This window comes from Pelodiscus sinensis, chromosome 19 (genome assembly GCF_049634645.1).
Source record: "Pelodiscus sinensis isolate JC-2024 chromosome 19, ASM4963464v1, whole genome shotgun sequence".
In the NCBI taxonomy this organism is placed as follows: domain Eukaryota; kingdom Metazoa; phylum Chordata; order Testudines; family Trionychidae; genus Pelodiscus; species Pelodiscus sinensis.
The window spans coordinates 3,393,009-3,409,204 of record NC_134729.1 but is presented as its reverse complement, the minus strand read 5'-3'; the positions used below and the strand labels follow the sequence as shown (position 1 = coordinate 3,409,204).

At 66.1% G+C, this 16,196-nt stretch overlaps 1 protein-coding gene across 2 annotated transcripts; it reads left to right on the top strand.

Annotated features, from left to right (window-relative positions):
- Positions 1-9,097: 9,097 nt before the first annotated feature.
- NAB2 (NGFI-A binding protein 2) lies at positions 9,098-16,194 on the top strand. 2 transcript variants are annotated; one of them, XM_075901824.1, is made up of 7 exons: positions 9,098-9,328; positions 11,750-12,552; positions 12,939-13,072; positions 13,509-13,560; positions 13,907-14,039; positions 14,212-14,412; positions 15,057-16,194. In XM_075901824.1, the coding sequence occupies exons 2-7, from the start codon at positions 11,764-11,766 to the stop codon at positions 15,149-15,151; spliced, it is 1,404 nt and encodes a 467-aa protein (XP_075757939.1). In that variant the 5' UTR covers positions 9,098-9,328; positions 11,750-11,763; the 3' UTR covers positions 15,152-16,194. The 2 variants fall into 2 exon arrangements, with proteins under 2 accessions (XP_075757939.1, XP_075757938.1); XM_075901823.1 differs by having other exon boundaries at positions 9,099-9,332.
- The last annotated feature ends 2 nt before the right edge of the window (positions 16,195-16,196 follow it).

Here is a 16,196-nt window from a genome sequence, read left to right as displayed (position 1 = left end):
TGTTATTCTAGGGTCTCTCATTGTGAGGTTGGGATCTTATTGTAGGGTGTCTCATGGGGGGGTTGGGTTGTTATTGTAGGGTTGCTGGAGGGCTGGGTTGTGATTGTAGGGTCTCTCACAGGGGCTAGGTTGTTATTACATAAGAATGGCCACACTGGGTCAGACCCAAGGTCCATCTAGGCCAGTATCCTGCATTCCAACAAAGCCAGGTTCCCTAGCGGGAATGAACAGAACAGGGAATCAAGTGATCCATCCCCTGTTGCCCATTTCCAGATTCTGAGGCCATTGATGGCCTGTCCTCCATGCATCTATCTAGCTCTTTTTTGAACCCTGTTAAAGTCCTGGTCTGAACAACATCCTCTGGCAAGGAGTTCCACAGATTGACTGTGCGTTGTTATTGTAGGGTCCCTCGTGGGGGGCTGGGTTGTTATTGTAGGGGCTCTTGCGTAGGCCTTCTCTCACCACAATGCTGCCTTTTCCGAGTCCTTCCACCTCCTGCGGGTGATTCCCTGCACTGGGGGCAAGTGTCTGACCCCCCCACACACACTTCTCAGAGCCCTGCCCCTTTCTACTCACCCTGCTGGGCCAGAAGCCTCAGCCTTGTCCGCCTGCCTGCTGCTCCCAGTGCCACCTCCCACCATGTTGCCCCTCCAGCACGGAGCTCCCGCCTGGAAACCGCCCCCCTGCGCCGCTAAACACTCGAGCTCCCGCCGGGCTGTGACGCCGGCAAGAAATGAGCCAGCCGGTGCTGGTGCAAGTGGCCCTTCCTCCATCTCTTTGTGAGTCGATATATATAGCCTGACAATTGCAGCTATTTATAGAGACATCGCATCCCATCGAATCTGCCCTTCCTCCCACGCACCTTGCACAGCCCACCTGGCTCCTGGTGCCCCCGGCCCGGCCCGCTCACATGTGCCTCGCTCCCTGCGCACACGTAGTCACGTGGACTTGAAAAGAAGCACGTGCACGAGCACCATAGGATCAGGGCCCTCGTTAATCTGCAGAGGCCCTGTGGACCAGCGGGGTAAGGGAATGAAGCAGAGATTCAAGACGCTTGGCTTTCATTCCCATGACTTTGACAAAAAGGTTTTGCCTCCCTGTGCCTCAGTTTCTCCTTTTTTTCTAGTTAGACGGTGAGCCCTTTGTTCTCCCCATGCGTGTGTCTTCCTCTGTGCTCAGGGCCTAACCCAGGAGGGCTCCATCCTCAAAGGAGGCCTCTGGACCTTACAGACGGCTGCGAAATAATACTGAAATCAGCTCAGTGGATCGAAGCTGGGGACCGTGTCTCTTTCTCTAGCTCATAGCCCCCTCCCCCCGGCCTTTAATGGAGTCCCAGAGTCCTGACAATCTCCCCAGCTTGCAAGGCGGCGCGTGGGTGGGCAGACGTGATGCTTGGAAGGAGCTGAACAGGCTCCCCATGAGCCTCAGGGTGCATTCGCCTTCAGTGCCGCGACGGTGGCCCCTGAAAAGCTGCAAGGAATCCAGCCTCTCTATACCCCCCATATTTCCAGCACAAGCTGCCATGTCCCCTGAGTTCAGATACAGAGACTGTCTCTGGGGCTGCTGCAAGGGACTTTAAAGGAGGAAAGCTGATCTGGGTTTGGAAAGATCAAGTCCAGCATGGCATCTACTCACTTGCTGACTTTAAATGGGAAACTACAGATGTTTGGGGTAACATACAGCGCTGGAGACATTGGATTTTGTGTGTCTGTGTGTGCGTGGGGGAGGTATTACAAAACTCTTCCTGGGACTTTCCCAGGTTTCTGGCTGTTCATGCTTTTACTCTGCACTCAGCCCCGCGCGGTCTCAAGCCCGCTCTCATGAGATGCAGCTGCTGGAGAGAACAAGGTGCAACAATGTGCCCCAGCTGAAGTTATGGCAGAGCAATGAAACCAGGGGCTGCAGGGTGGCAGCTGAGAGAGGCAGGGAGGCAGGGGCAGAAATGCCCCCACGTCCAAGTGCTGGGAGTGGGGAGGGGGTTGTCCGTTCAAGGATCTGGGGGGCTATCATGCCTAGTGGTTAGAAGGAACCAAGGCGGTTGCTGGGATGCGCAGATGATCTGACCAATCCTAAGCTTTCCCCCTCTCCCGCCTCTGCCCCGTTGGAACGAAGGAAGGAAAGAGCCACTGGGTTTCCCAGTTCCGTCGCTGTCCTAATGGGCTGATCCCTCTGGGTGTGACAGCGCCTCCTGCTGGGCCTGGCCTCCCTGCCCAGTGGGCTGGTGACACGCCAGGGCCGGCCAAAACACCCAGGACGCTCCCGCAAACAGCAGCCGGCGCTGCCATGAATCATCCACTCCGTGCAGCCTCCCCCGGGCTGCAGGCAGCACCGATCCGGGGCTGCCATCGTGAGGCACCGTGGCACTTGGCACAGGGCCCTGGGGTTTGTTACCTACCCTAGCAAGGGCCGGGCGGTGCTTATTGTGTGCCAGCCCCACTTGGGCTGGCTGTTCCTAGCCCTGCGGCATCAGTGATGGATGTCAAAATATTGCTTGAGCTCCTCCACCCCCTTTCGTTGCAAAATAAGCAATTCACAAGCCTTTTCCCTGCCTGAAATATAAACCCCGGGGCTTTTCTCGAAGGGCCATTCCCCTAAGCCAAGGGGTGGCACGGACGGCGGGTGCACAGCATGGGCGTTGCCCCCCTCTCTCGCCTCCTCTCTGCTCCAGTTGCCACTGCGCTTTGGGCTCCTGGCCGTCACCTACCAGGGGAGGAGGAACGAGTGGGTGCACAGGCCTTTTTCACGGGGGGCGGGAGAGGAGACGGTTGAAATTAGCAAGGGGGCCCACCAACCCCTGGCAGGGGCACCTCCAAGGGAGCAGACGGGCATTACCTCTGGCCACCCCCATTCCAGATCCAGGGAGAGACGGTCACTGCCCCCAAAGCATTTACCACTGACAAAGGGGCTGCGTGTGTGTGTGGGAGGAAACTGAGTCACAGAGGTGGGGGAAGGCGTTTGGCCAAGGTGTGTGGAGCAAGGAGCAGAGTGTTGTATCCATTACGCCATGTGGCCGGTCCATCCGATCAGCGTTACGTCTCTTGGCCTTTGTTTTATTTTGATCCAGGATGTAATTCCTAATACATGAAGTTCTCCCACTTCATCCCCCTCCCAAATAAACTCCCACATTTTGTCCCCAAATTGCTGCATCTGCTGGTGAAATGGACCCCTCTGGAAAGTGGGGCAGGCAGTAAGTTTGGACAGGAATCAATCTCCCAGCATTGAGATGCAGCCACTTCTGGGGTGGAGCATGGTACCTTCCTATATAGGGATCTTCTCCCCCCTCCCCCCCCCCCCCCAGTGCTGGGAGGCAGCCACCTCTGGATTGCAGTATGGCAGCTGTTTGTAAGGGGACCCAGGACTGAAATGCAGTTGCCCTTATTTGGGGGGGGGGGGAGGAGAGATGCAGCAGCTGGCAGCCCAGGCAAGAAGGCTGGGCTTGGAGGAGGGAGTGTGTGTGTATGGGGGGGGGGGGACATACATGGAAAATGAAAGAACGGAGGGGGAGGGCAGCCCCCAGTAGCTCCACAGAGGGGGGAGGCAGATTCTTGGCGATCCTGCTGCTCCCAACCCCCGCCCGGGACTTTAATGCCAAATATTTTCTTGCTGAGGGAACTGGCAGGGCTGTGCCCACTTGCTGCCCACAGTGCAGCCACTGCGGGGGCTCACAGCTTACCAGGGACAGAACGCAGGAGTCCTGAACCTCCTACTCCCTGCCCCCCAGCCCCAGAGCTGGGAACTGAACGCAGGGGTCCAGACATTTGGTTTCCTGCTCTAACCAGTGAACCCTGCTCCCCTCCCAGAGCCAGGACTCCTGGGTTCCCCTCTCCAGAGGCAGGAGGGGAGTGTCACCCAGTGGTTAGAGAAGGGGGGGCTGGGAGCCAGGGCTCCTGGGTTCCCTTCTCCAGAGACAGGAGGGGAGTGTCACCCAGTGGTTAGAGAAGGGGGGGCTGGGAGCCAGGACTTCCGGGTTCCCTTCTCCAGAGACAGGAGGGGAGTGTCACCCAGTGGTTAGAGAAGGGGGGGCTGGGAGCCAGGACTCCTGGGTTCCCTTCTCCAGAGACAGGAGGGGAGTGTGGCCCAGTGGTTAGAGAAGGGGGGGCTGGGAGCCAGGACTCCTGGGTTCCCCTCTCCAGAGGCAGGAGGGGAGTGTCACCCAGTGGTTAGAGAAGGGGGGGCTGGGAGCCAGGACTCCTGGGTTCCCTTCTCCAGAGACAGGAGGGGAGTGTCACCCAGTGGTTAGAGAAGGGGGGGCTGGGAGCCAGGGCTCCTGGGTTCCCTTCTCCAGAGACAGGAGGGGAGTGTGGCCCAGTGGTTAGAGAAGGGGGGGCTGGGAGCCAGGGCTTCCGGGTTCCCTCCCCAGCTGCAGGAGGGGAGTGTGGCCCAGTGGTGGGAGCAGGAGGCAGCTGCGTGCCGCAGGGGAGCGCAGCGGGAACGGCTGGCGGGCTGCAGGGGCCGCTGGGCACCCCCCCTCCTCAGCTGGGCCCGGCCCGTGGGCGGCTGCCGGGCTCTAGCGGAGCCAGCTCCGGCCGCGTGGGCGGGGGATGTGCGTCAGCGAGGGGGCGAGCAGCACGTGGGGCCGGGCCAGTGAATTCCAGCCCGGCCAGCCCCAAATAGCTCCTGGAGCGGGGCGGCGGCCTTTGATCCTCACGTCGTTCTGGGGGGCCAGAGCCCCGCATCCCTCGGGGGCCCCGATTGCACATCCTTGGGGGGCCAGAGCCCCACATCCCGTGGGGGCCCCGATTGCACATTCTTAGGGGGCCAGAGCCCCACATCCCGCGGGGGCCCCGATTGCACATCCTTGGGGGGCCAGAACCCCACATCCCTCGGGGACCCCGATTGCACATCCTTGGGGGGCCAGAACTCCAGATCACTCCGGGGGAGCGCGATTCCACATCGCTTGGGGGGGCTAGAACCCCACATCTAACACCTCCCAGCCCCATGCAGCTGCCCTGATCCCCGCGGGGTGGGGAAGAGATGGACTCACGTGGGGGACTAGATCCTTTCACACCCCAATCTTTACAGCCCCCAGGGGGCACCCTGAGCCCCACATTGTGACAAGGGCCTGGAGCAGCTTGGACCCCACTGCCCAGGATGCGTTGGACCATGCCCAGCGCAGGAGGAGTGTGGGTGGGGAGGGGTCTAGGGAGATAGGGTGGCAGGGAATGGCAGCCAGGAATCCTGGGTGTTCTCTCCAGCCCTCCCCACATTTACTGGGCCTGTGCTAGGGCTGGCAGGGGGCTGCGGGTTGGGAGTGGGGGGCACCGGCGGAGTGGGGGATGGGGAGCCCAGAGATGGGCTGGCAGGGGGCTGTGGGTTGGGAGTGGGGGGCACCGGCGGAGTGGGGGATGGGGAGCCCAGAGAGAGGCTGGCAGGGGGCTGCGGTTTGGGAGTGGGGGGCACCGGCGGAGTGGGGGATGGGGAACCCAGAGAGGCTGGCAGGGGGCTGCAGGTTGGGAGTGGGGGGCACCGGCGGAGTGGGGGATGGGGAGCCCAGAGAGGCTGGCAGGGGGCTGCGGGGTACATGGAGCTGCCGGGAGTCACACCGTTAGTCCATACATGTCCATGTGCCCACGTGTCACACACAACCCCTCCAGGGCCCTCGCCATCCATCCCCCGCCAGTTCCAGCTCCGCCTGCGCCCGGCAGAGGCCCTGGGGAGCTGGGACCAGCAGGAGATGCTGCTCCTGAGGCATGACGTGAGTGGGTGGATTTGAGCACCCGCCAGGCAGTCCGGCCCTGCCATCTCACAGAGCCACCAGCCTGCGCCAGGGACCCGAGTGGGGCTATGAATAGCTGCCGGAGCGTGGCTGAATGAGCCACGTGGGTGCAGTGGAGCAAGGGGGTAGGGGTGGGGGATGGGCAGGGGTGGACAGAGGGCTGTGCAGGAGGGGAGAGGGAGGAATGGGGAGGGGGCATGGCTGGGGGGGGGGCGGATATTTCCTCTCTCTCAGCACCAGGAAGGGGAAGGAAAGGCCGCAGGGACCATCAGCTCTTCGGCCACCCAGCACCCATCCCTGATTCCCGATTTGCCCCCGGGGCAGCCGTGGCCTGCGACTTCACACAAGCTCCCTGCCGCCCAGCTCCTTCCTGCAGCAATGGCCAGGGACCCTACCGCAGCCCTGCTGTGGGGGGCGGCATGATGTTCTTTGGGGGAAGAAAGAAACTTCAACCCACGAGGAGTGGAGGAGGGGCCTGCAGGGAAGGGCAGCCAGGACAGGGGTGCAAATGGAGACCCCAAGGAGTTACCAACGAACTAGGGGCGAGATCCCCAGCCTCTGGGAAGTGACGTCGCTTCGGCATCGCCAACTGCAATGGAGCAGACTGACCCGGCCTCACTGATCCCGACGGGGATGCGGCCCCACACCAGCCAGGATCCAGACCCACTGACCCCGACAGGGCTACGGCCCGTCCACGCTGGCTCCATCCCAGTATTCTGGGAGAACCAGATTCTCCCCCCACCTGCCAAGGAGGCTGCAGACCCCAGAAGCAGCTGAGATGCAGGGAACAGAACCAGGCAGAGCCCTTTCAGAGCTGAGCTATTCCCACGGACTACAAGGGGGTGCCCTGGGGGAGGAGTGAGACAGAGCAGAACAGGACTCATTGGCTCCCTGCCCCGGGAGTCAGCGTGTGCACCCATGCACCAGGAACATGGCGCCCCAAGCTGCTGTACTTGTGAGTCTGCCTTCGTTTGGAACAAATCCCCAATTTCAAGCCAAACCACCATTCGACATCCCGCCATTACCCACAGCATCTGCCGACTGGCACCAGCCATTTGGCTCTGGGTGGGAGTGTTGACTCTGAAACCTAACGATGGCCATGAAAACATCCTCATTTGCTAGCAGGTGCTTAGATGCGGCTGAGACTGAGCAATGCCCTAAAAGTGCCCCATGTCATTGCTATGCTGGGGGCATAGGTTCCCCCGTATCTTCACCCCACCCCTCAAATTAGCTCACATGCCCCCCAGATAAGGGGGGCCCTGGACATCCAGCTGTTGCCATCCGCGCTGGGCCTAGCTACACGTGTGCTTCCAAGGGCCCTGTGTTAACCACATCAATGCCTAGATGATGCTCAGGGTTACTATAGCAACCAGGGATGCGCATGAACCGAAGCTTTCCCACAACACCGGTCCAGTCCCAGAGCCACTTTCTCTGTCACCGAGCCACCAAGCAGGGGCAACTGGGAAGGGACGAGGCCTTGTGCCCCTCTTGGCTGCACCAGCACCACACACATAGGGACAACGGGGCCCGGGCCCCCCTCCAGCCCCACACAGGGGCCCCTCCGGCCTGTGGCAAATGGCAGGCCCGGCCAGAGCACAGTGCATTGTGGGTATTCTCTGCATCCCAGGGGCATGGGGAGAGGGGCGTAAGTGAGAGCAGCCGGGAGGTTGATCTAATGGATGTCAGGGGCCCCGAACGTCTAATGGGGGAGGAGGGGTTGGGTCCTGTGCTAGGCTCCTGCCTCCTACCTCCCCCTCACAGGCACCTGCTCCCATCTCGGGACACCTCCCCTCCCGCCGCAAAGGGAAGGAGGGGGCAGAAACAATCCACACCGTGACCTCTCTGCTACCAAGATGAATCACTTCTCCCTCCGCCCCCGCAAAGCCCAGAGCCCACACGGCACATGTGGGCTGCGCCGAGGGCCCGGCCAGGCCCCTGCTCCTCCTCCCCGCTTCTGAACCTGGGGCTGTCCACACAAAAGGCGCTGTGGGGGGGGGGGGGGGGGGCTTGGCTGGCAGCAACAGAAGGCTTTTATCCGTCTAGCCGGGACAGCAGCCACAGGGGGATGGGACACGGGGTACCCAGCAGGATGCATGGGAGGGGACAGGCTCTGGCAATGGCACCCCAGCCATGAAGGGGTTCTTCTCACGGGGGGGGGGAAGCGATATATAGGGGGGATGCTGCACTGCGTACCAGGCTAAGACTGAGCCCCAGCTTTGAGCCCGTTGGTGGGGGGGCCTAGGCACTGCCCAGGCCCCCCCACCCCACCTGGGTATTGAGGGGTATGAGAGGGGAGCCGCAACCCTTCTCCCCTATGTCCCTTCCTCTGTGCCCCCCCTCCTCCCCCTGTGTTCCCCCCAGCCCGCACCCTTCTCCCCTATGTCCCTTCCTCTGTGCCCCCCCTCCTCCCCCTGTGTTCCCCTCAGCCCGCACCCTTCTCCCCTATGTCCCTTCCTCTGTGCCCTCCCTCCTCCCCGTCTCCTCCCCCGGGCCCCATCCCCCGCGCCCTCCCTCTTCCCCCTGCGCTCCGCCTGGCCCACACCCTCCTCCCCTCAGCCCCCCAGCCCACACCCTCGTCCCCCTGCACCCTCCCAGCCCGCACCCTTCTCCCCTATGTCCCTTCCTCCGCGCCCTCCCTCTTCCCCCTGCGCTCGGCCCGGCCTGCACCCTCCTCCCCCTGCACACCCCAGCCCGCACCCTCCTCCCCCTGGGTCCCCCCCAGCCCGCACCCTCCTCCCCCTGCGCCCCCCAGCCCGCACCCTCCTCCCCTGCCCCCCCCAGCCCGCACCCTCCTTCCCCTGCGCCCCCCAGCCCGCACCCTCCTCCCCTGCCCCCCCCAGCCCGCACCCTCCTCCCCCTGCGCCCCCCAGCCCGCACCCTCCTCCCCTGCCCCCCCCAGCCCGCACCCTCCTTCCCCTGCGCCCCCCAGCCCGCACCCTCCTCCCCTGCCCCCCCCAGCCCGCACCCTCCTTCCCCTGCGCCCCCCAGCCCGCACTCTCCTCCCCTGCCCCCCCCAGCCCGCACCCTCCTCCCCCTGGGTCCCCCCCAGCCCGCACCCTTCTTCCCCTGGGCCCCATCCCCCGCGCCTCCCTCTTCCCCTTGGGCCCTCCACTCTCCCTGCGCCCCTTCCCTCCGGACTCCTCCCCCTGGGATCCCCCCCTTCATCCGTCCCCCGCCCCCTCTCCCTTCCCCCCGGGGCGCCCACTCCCCCTGCGCCCTTTCCCCCACACCCGCCCTCTTCCCCCTGCGCTCCCCCCGGCCTGCGCCCCGCGCCCCCCGCTTCCGACCCCTCGGCCGATCGGCCCGGCCCGCTCCGGGGGCCGGCGGAGGGAGGCGCCGCTGGGTCCCGCCCCCGGAGCCTCCCACGCGCCGCGCCGCGCAGCCGGGCGCTGCTATTTCTCTGTAAATCGCGTGTGGGCGGCGCGCAGAGCGCAGCGGCGGAGGCAGCGAGCGAGCGAGCGGCCGGTGCCGAGCCGGGAGCGCGGCGCGATCCAGCCGGTCCGGGGCAGCGGGGACCCCGGAGAGCCCCCGCCCGGCCCCCCGCCGCCGTCCATGCCCGGGCGAGGCGCCGCGGAGCTGGGAGCGAGAGCGGCCGGGCGCAGCTCCAGCCAGGCCAGTAAGCGAGGGGGGGCTGGCACATGGGGGCGGGGGCTGGCGCGGGGTGGGGCCTGGCAGGGGGGAGCCGGGGGCGGGGGGCTGGAAGTGGGGTTGGCACGGGAGGGGGGGGGTGCTGGCTGGCGCTGGGGGGCAGGCACAGGATAATTTCGGGTATTGAGGAGTGGGGGAGGGGCAGTGCTGGGGGCACAGGGGGCAGGAAGAGGGGCAGGAGGTGAGCTGGGGGGGGGTCGGTCTGGTCCTGGGGAGGGAAGCTTGGGTAGGAGCTGGTCAGAGTGCCACTGGGCTTGGGGGAGGGGCTAGTTGACCAGCAAAGTCAGAGCAGAGCTGGGGGGGGGGGGGTCTCGGGACTGTACCCCCCCCCCCCCCAACACACTGCTCAGAGCGTCTTGCTGGGATGTGGGCCTGGGGGGATGGGAATAAGGCACCTGAGCAGGGATCTGGGATGCTGGGGAAAGTGGATGGGGGAGGGGCTGGGGTCTTCTTCCTTCCCCATTCAGGGATGGAGCTGCCATGTACCCCCAGCACCCCTGTCTGGGGGGGGGGGCATTGCCACACAGACATTTCCGGGGGAGGGGGCAGAGGCTGGGTGCGGGGATGTCTCTTGGTTGAAGGAGAAAGACCCTCCAGATTGCGTGGGAGTGGGGCTGGCCAGGGGGCTGTGGAGAGGGGTGATCAGTGGATCAGGCTCTCCAAGCTGGTTGCCAACTGCCCCGGCTCCTTGGGGTGCTGGCACCCGGGGGGGGGGCGGCATTCTCGCCATCTGGAGCCATGTGTATCTCAGGTCCCAGTGGCACTGAGAAAAGCAGGATTCTCTCTGAGGACATGGGGCACTGCCCCTTAGCGAGAGCCCTCTGCAAAAATACTGGGGGGGGGGGGCTGGATGGCACTGGGAGAGTGTGAAGGAGGTACTGGGTGCAGTTGGGGGGGACACTGGTAGGGTGCAGTGTGGAATCCAGTGAGGGGAGGCTGCTGCCCGCAGTGCAGGAAGGTGAGGGTGCTAGGCGCAGGGTGGGAGGACTGGCGGGGTGCAGTGCAGAGTGCAGCAGGGATTGCAACCATGCAGTGCGGGGAGGCTCGGGTGCTAGGTGTAGGGTGGGAAAATTGGGCAGGTGCAGTGCAGAGGGGAACGGGCAAGCTGGTGGAGAACAGTGCAGCGTGACGAGGAGGGTTGCAGCAAGTCAGTGCAGGAAGGTTAGGGTGCTAGGTACAGTGCAGAGAAGTTGGTTGGGTGCAGTGGGAAGGGGTAGGGTTTAGAGCCATGCAGTGCAGGGAGGTTGGTAGAGTGCAGTGGGAAGTTGCTTCCCTGTAGTGCAAGGAGGTGAGGATGCTGGATGCAGACCTGGGAAGCTGGTGGACGTGGGGGGGAGGGTGCAACGGGTTTGGGGGGGGGATGCAGTGTGGAATGCAGTGGAGGGTTACAGCCACGAACCATGAAGAGGTGAGGGAAAGAATATTGGTGGGGTGCAATGCAGAAAGCAGTGGGGAATTGGAGCCGTGCAGTGCAGGGAGGTGAGGGTGCTAGGCGCGGGGTGGGAGGACTGGCAGGGTGCAGTGCAGAAAGCAGTGGGGGATTGCACCATGCAGTGTAGAGAGGTGAGGGTGCTAGGTGCAGGATGGAAAAATTGGGCAGGTGCAGTGTAGGGAGCAGTGCGGGATTGCACCATGCAGTGCAGAGAGGCGAGGGTGCTAGGCGCAGGGCGGGAAGATTGGGCGGGTGCAGTGCAGAGTGCAGTGCGGGATTGCAGCCATGCAGTGCAGGGAGGCAAGGGTGGGAGAATTGGCGGGGTGCAGTGCAGAATGCAGTGGGGGATTGCGGCCATGCAGTGCAGGGAGGCGAGGGTGGGAGAATTGGCGGGGTGCAGTGCAGAGCGCAGTGGGGGATTGCGGCCATGCAGCGCAGGGAGGCGAGGGTGGGAGAACTGGCGGGGTGCAGTGCAGAGTGCAGTGGGGGATTGCGGCCATGCAGCACAGGGAGGCGAGGGTGGGAGAATTGGCGGGGTGCAGTGCAGAATGCAGTGTGGGATTGCAGCCATGCAGCGCAGGGAGGCGAGGGTGGGAGAATCGGCAGGGTGCAGTGCAGAATGCAGTGTGGGATTGCAGCCATGCAGTGCAGGGAGGCGAGGGTGGGAGAATTGGCGGGGTGCAGTGCAGAGCGCAGTGGGGGATTGCGGCCATGCAGCGCAGGGAGGCGAGGGTGGGAGAATCGGCGGGGTGCAGTGCGGGGTGCAGTGCAGAATGCAGTGTGGGATTGCAGCCATGCAGTGCAGGGAGGCGAGGGTGGAGGAATTGGCGGGGTGCAGTGCAGAGCGCAGTGGGGGATTGCGGCCAGGCAGTGCGGGGAAGCGGCCGCTGGTTCTCCGCTCGCCTCCCCCCATCGCCCTGCTCTGGCCCTGATGTCCCCTCTTCCCCTCACAGGCCTGCCCCTCGCCATGGCCCTGCCCCGCACCCTGGGCGAGCTGCAGCTGTACCGCGTGCTGCAGCGAGCGAACCTGCTCTCCTACTACGAGACCTTCATCCAGCAGGGCGGGGATGACGTGCAGCAGCTGTGCGAGGCGGGCGAGGAGGAGTTCCTGGAGATCATGGCGCTGGTGGGCATGGCCACCAAGCCCCTGCACGTCCGGCGCCTGCAGAAGGCCCTGAGGGAGTGGGCCTCCAACCCCGGCCTCTTCAGCCAGCCCATGGCCTCCCTGCCCGTCAGCAGCATCCCCCTCTTCAAGATCTCCGAGAGCGGGGGGCGCAAGTCGCTCAGCAACGGGCACGCCAGCCCCGGGGAGGCCCCGGGGAAAGGGGGCGCTGGGCTGGCCACGCCGCCCGCCCGCAGCCCCTCGGAGCTGGGGGAGAAGCTGTCCCCTCTCTCGGCCCCCCAGTGGCCGGGGCGCAGCACCCCGGAGTTGGAGGGGGGCGGGGCGGAGGAGGACGGGGGGCCGCCCCCTTTCTCGCCGGGGGGCGGGGAGCCGGCGCCGGAGCAGCTGGACCCGGAGCTGGCGCGGACGGTGGCGGAGGGTGTGGAGCGGCTGCTGCAGAGCTGCCCGCGGGGGGGCGAGGCCGAGCTCCGGGCCCTCATGAAGCTCAACAAGAAGCTGGCCAAGGCGGTGGGGCACATCTTCCAGCTGGAGGAGGGCGACCGGCGCCGGGAGGAGGAGATCCGGCGGCACAGCGCCATCTACGGGCGGGGCGAGGCCCGGCGCCGCGACGGCAAGCCCCTCACGCTGCACGAGGTGAGCCACGGGGGGGGGAACAGGGGGGCCCTCGCCCCGTTCCCCAGAATGCAGCCACCTCTGGGGTGGGACGGCGCAGCTGATGGGTGGCGGTGAGAGCGGGGGGTGGGAGGCAGGTTGGGAGCCTGGGTTCTATTCCTGCCCCTGCCCCCCTTGCTGCCCCTCCCTGGATCCTTCCTTGTACCTTTTTCCCATCGGCCCCCAGTTCCCAGCTCTGCCCCTCACCCCGGCATTGAGGCTCCTCGGGGGCCTCCCTGCCGACTCGTCTCCTTCCCAGCCTAATGCTGGGCTCCACCCCCTAGGGGGGATCGGCTCCACCCCCTAGGGGGGATCGGCTCCACCCCCTCCCGCTAACAGCCTCGTCTCCGCCCCTCCCCGCCCCCCAGCTGACTATCAACGAGGCGGCTGCGCAGTTCTGCTTGCGGGACCACACGCTGCTGCTGCGTCGCGTGGAGCTCTTCTCCCTGTCGCGCCAGGTGGCCCGGGAGAGCACCTACCTGTCCTCGCTCAAGGGAGCCAGGTGAGCCGGGCTCCTCCCCGCCCCGGGAAATCCCTCCTGCGGGATCCAGGCTGGGGCATCCCTCGGCAGAGCAGGGGGCGGGCAGGGAGGTGCAGAGGGGAGGAGCGCGGGGGTGGAAAGTGGGGGGGGGGGGGCGGGCAGTGGGAGGAGGAACTGGGCATGGGGTGGGGGGGGAGTCAGGCTGTCGGGAGACTCCTGCCCCCGCGGAGCTGCCCTGCCCCTTCCATCTGCCCCTCAGCCGCCTTTCCCCGCGGGGGACTTTCTGCTCCTGTCGAGCCAGCCGCCCCCCCGGCCCTGCCCCTCCAGCGCTGCCTGGCTCTGTCCCCACCCGGGGTGCGACCGGCAGCCAAGCCGGAGCAGCATCTTAGCCGCCTGGCTCCTCCTGCCCCGAGGAAGGCCCCGCGGGCGGCCCCTGATACCGACCTGTTTCCCGCAGGTCGCACCCGGACGAGAGTGGCGCCGCGCAGCCCAAGAGGCTGAAGCAGGAGGTGGGTGCTGGGTGCGGGGGGGGAGGGGACATGCCTGTGCCGCGGGGTGCAGCTGAGCGGGGCCGATGCCGGCTCTGGGGGCGCGGGCGCAGCAGTGGAGCAGCAAGAGCGACTGCCCCGGCGGGGTGTCTCCCCCGCCTTAGCCACGGCCCCCCAGGCTCCAAGCCAGCCCCAATAGCCAGGGCTCTCTGCGCGGAGCCAGCAGTGGGGGGGGGGGGGGGGGGCCTGGCACCTGTGCCCACCTGGGGAGGGGTCCGGCTGAATCCCATCCTGGGCCTGCGGGCCCGGCGGTGCTGTCTATGCTCTGCCCCATCCCGCCCCCCCTAATCCCCCGCTCGCCCTGCAGGTGGGTGAGCAGAGCCGCCCCGAACCCCTGCAGCTGCCGGGGGGCTCGGAGGCCTACGCGCCCCCCTACAGAGCCAGTCTGGACGAGGACGCGGCCAGCCTGTCTGGAGAGAGCCTGGACGGGCACCTGCAGGGTGAGTGGGGAGCATCGGGGGGAGGAACACGGACCCCCCCCTTCTGCCTTGCATTATGGGGGGGGAGGCTGCTTGTGCTCCCACCCCCATAGCTGCCCTGGGGGGGGCAGAGATCCCTGGGACTTGCCTCATATCTCCCCCCCCCGGCCACTGACACTCACTCTCTCGACAGCTGTGAGCACCTGCCCCCGCCTCACGCCACCCCCCAGCGCCGCCCCCGACCTGCCCCTCAGCCTGCCCCCCCACGGGCTCTGGAGCCGCCACATCCTGCAGCAGACGCTGATGGACGAGGGGCTGCGCCTGGCCCGGCTGGTATCCCACGAACGTGGCGGGCATCTCAGCCCCTGCCTGCCAGGCAAGTCCCCAGGCCCAGGTGAGCTGCCCCTGTGGGGTGGGAAGGGGGTCACGGGGCCAGGGCAGGCTCCGGAGGGGGGTGGGGCCTGAAGGGGGATGAGTCAGCCTTGCCCACACGGCGTTCCCCGCACCCAGCTCAGGCTAGACGGCCGGGAGAGACCAGGTGTGCTATGGCCTGGGGGGCAGGAGTGGGGGGCACCGGCAGGGCCGGGGGGCGGGAGTGGGGAGCTGGAGCCTGGGCCCAGCTCTGTGCTTTGCTCTTAGTCTCCCCAGTTACTGAATGGAAAAAAGACGCTGTGGTGGAAATTCCCCCCCCTGCCCCCGCCCCCCACGCAGGGGAGGAAGGAAGTGGGGGCGGCGGGGGCAGGCGGGGGCGGGTGACGTCCTGGGAATCCCACTGAGTCTGGCGGGAGGGGGGGGGGGTTTCTCCTGAGAAGGCAGCTCTGTCAGAGTCAAGGGGGGGGTAGGACAGGCCTGCGGGAGTCGGACGCTGGGGGGGGGGTGACTGGCCAGGGCCCAGCTCGCTACCCTGCAGGCTCCCCCCCCCCCAGCCAGCAGGTGCTCCCATGGGGCTCCCCCAGGGCCAGCCTGCTGCTAGGAGCAGTCGGGGGGGGGGGGGCGGGGGAGCTCCGCCGGGCTGACCTCGCCTCCGTCTCCCTGCAGAGTTCGAGGACGGGGTGGCAGAGGGGGGGCCCCCGGCCCCACCCGAGTCCCGCCGGAGCAGCATCAAGGTGGAGCAGGAGACCAGCCGGCAGTGAACTGCGGGAGCCCCCCACCTGGGGGCGTGGGGCTACGGGAACCCCCCCCCCCCCACTAACCAAGCAATAAGGTGCCTGGGTACGTCCTGGGCAGCCGCCCCCCACCTCTCACTCCCCACGGCGAGTCGCAGCCCAGTGACGGGGGGGGGGGGAGCCAGAGCAGGGTCCGTCCCCCCCCCCCGCCCGGAGCCTGCGGGCACTGCCAGGCTGGAGAGAGCTGGCCCAGGCCACAGGAGTATCCTCCGTCCATGCCCCCCCCCCCCACAGGTCCCCCCAAAACCTCCCTCACCAGGCTGGCTGGCAGGGGGCAACGTGAGTCTGAACAGCTCTGCTCAGGGTGGTGGAATGGGGGGGGCTTCCCCTGCCCCCCAAGCAGGCAGGGAGAGGCAGGAGCTGGGGTCGCTGCCAGCCAGGCCCGACAGGGGGCCCGATCCTGGGTGACCCAAAGAAGGGATGAAAACCCAGAGTGTCCAGCCCAGCCGCCCGCCGGGGCAGGGAGGGGAAGGGCCCACCTGGGGCTGTCACGGGTGGGGGGCTGGGCCTTCCTGTCCAGTCCACTCCTGGGGCCGTGCCCCCCCTCCCCCCCCCCCGGCCAACCCAAAGAGTGGGATCCTCCAAATCCACCCCCATCCCTCCACCTGCCCGGCTCCTCCCTGGGCTGAAGGGGGGGGGTATGCAGATCCTGGGAGGGTGGGTCTGTCTTCTGCACATCTGCACTGCCCCCCCCCCCCAGCCATTCTTCTCCCCTGCCCCCCTCCAGGTACAGCTGGAGGGGGAGATTAAAGGGACAGTCACCATCCCTCCCCCCGTGCCACCACCGGGGAGGGGGGTGGAGACATATTTAAAAGCCACCTGGCTGAGCTCTACTGTGTGAGGGCCTATAGAGAGATGGGGGTGTGAGATGGGGGGGGCCCACCCCGGGGGCCCACCCCCACCCCTCAGAACCAGAGCCCCACCCCCACCCCTCAGAACCAGAGCCCCTCCCCCCGTTCCCTCTCTGGGGGCCACCGGCTTTGAGCATTAGTGACTTTTCCTTTGCAATGTG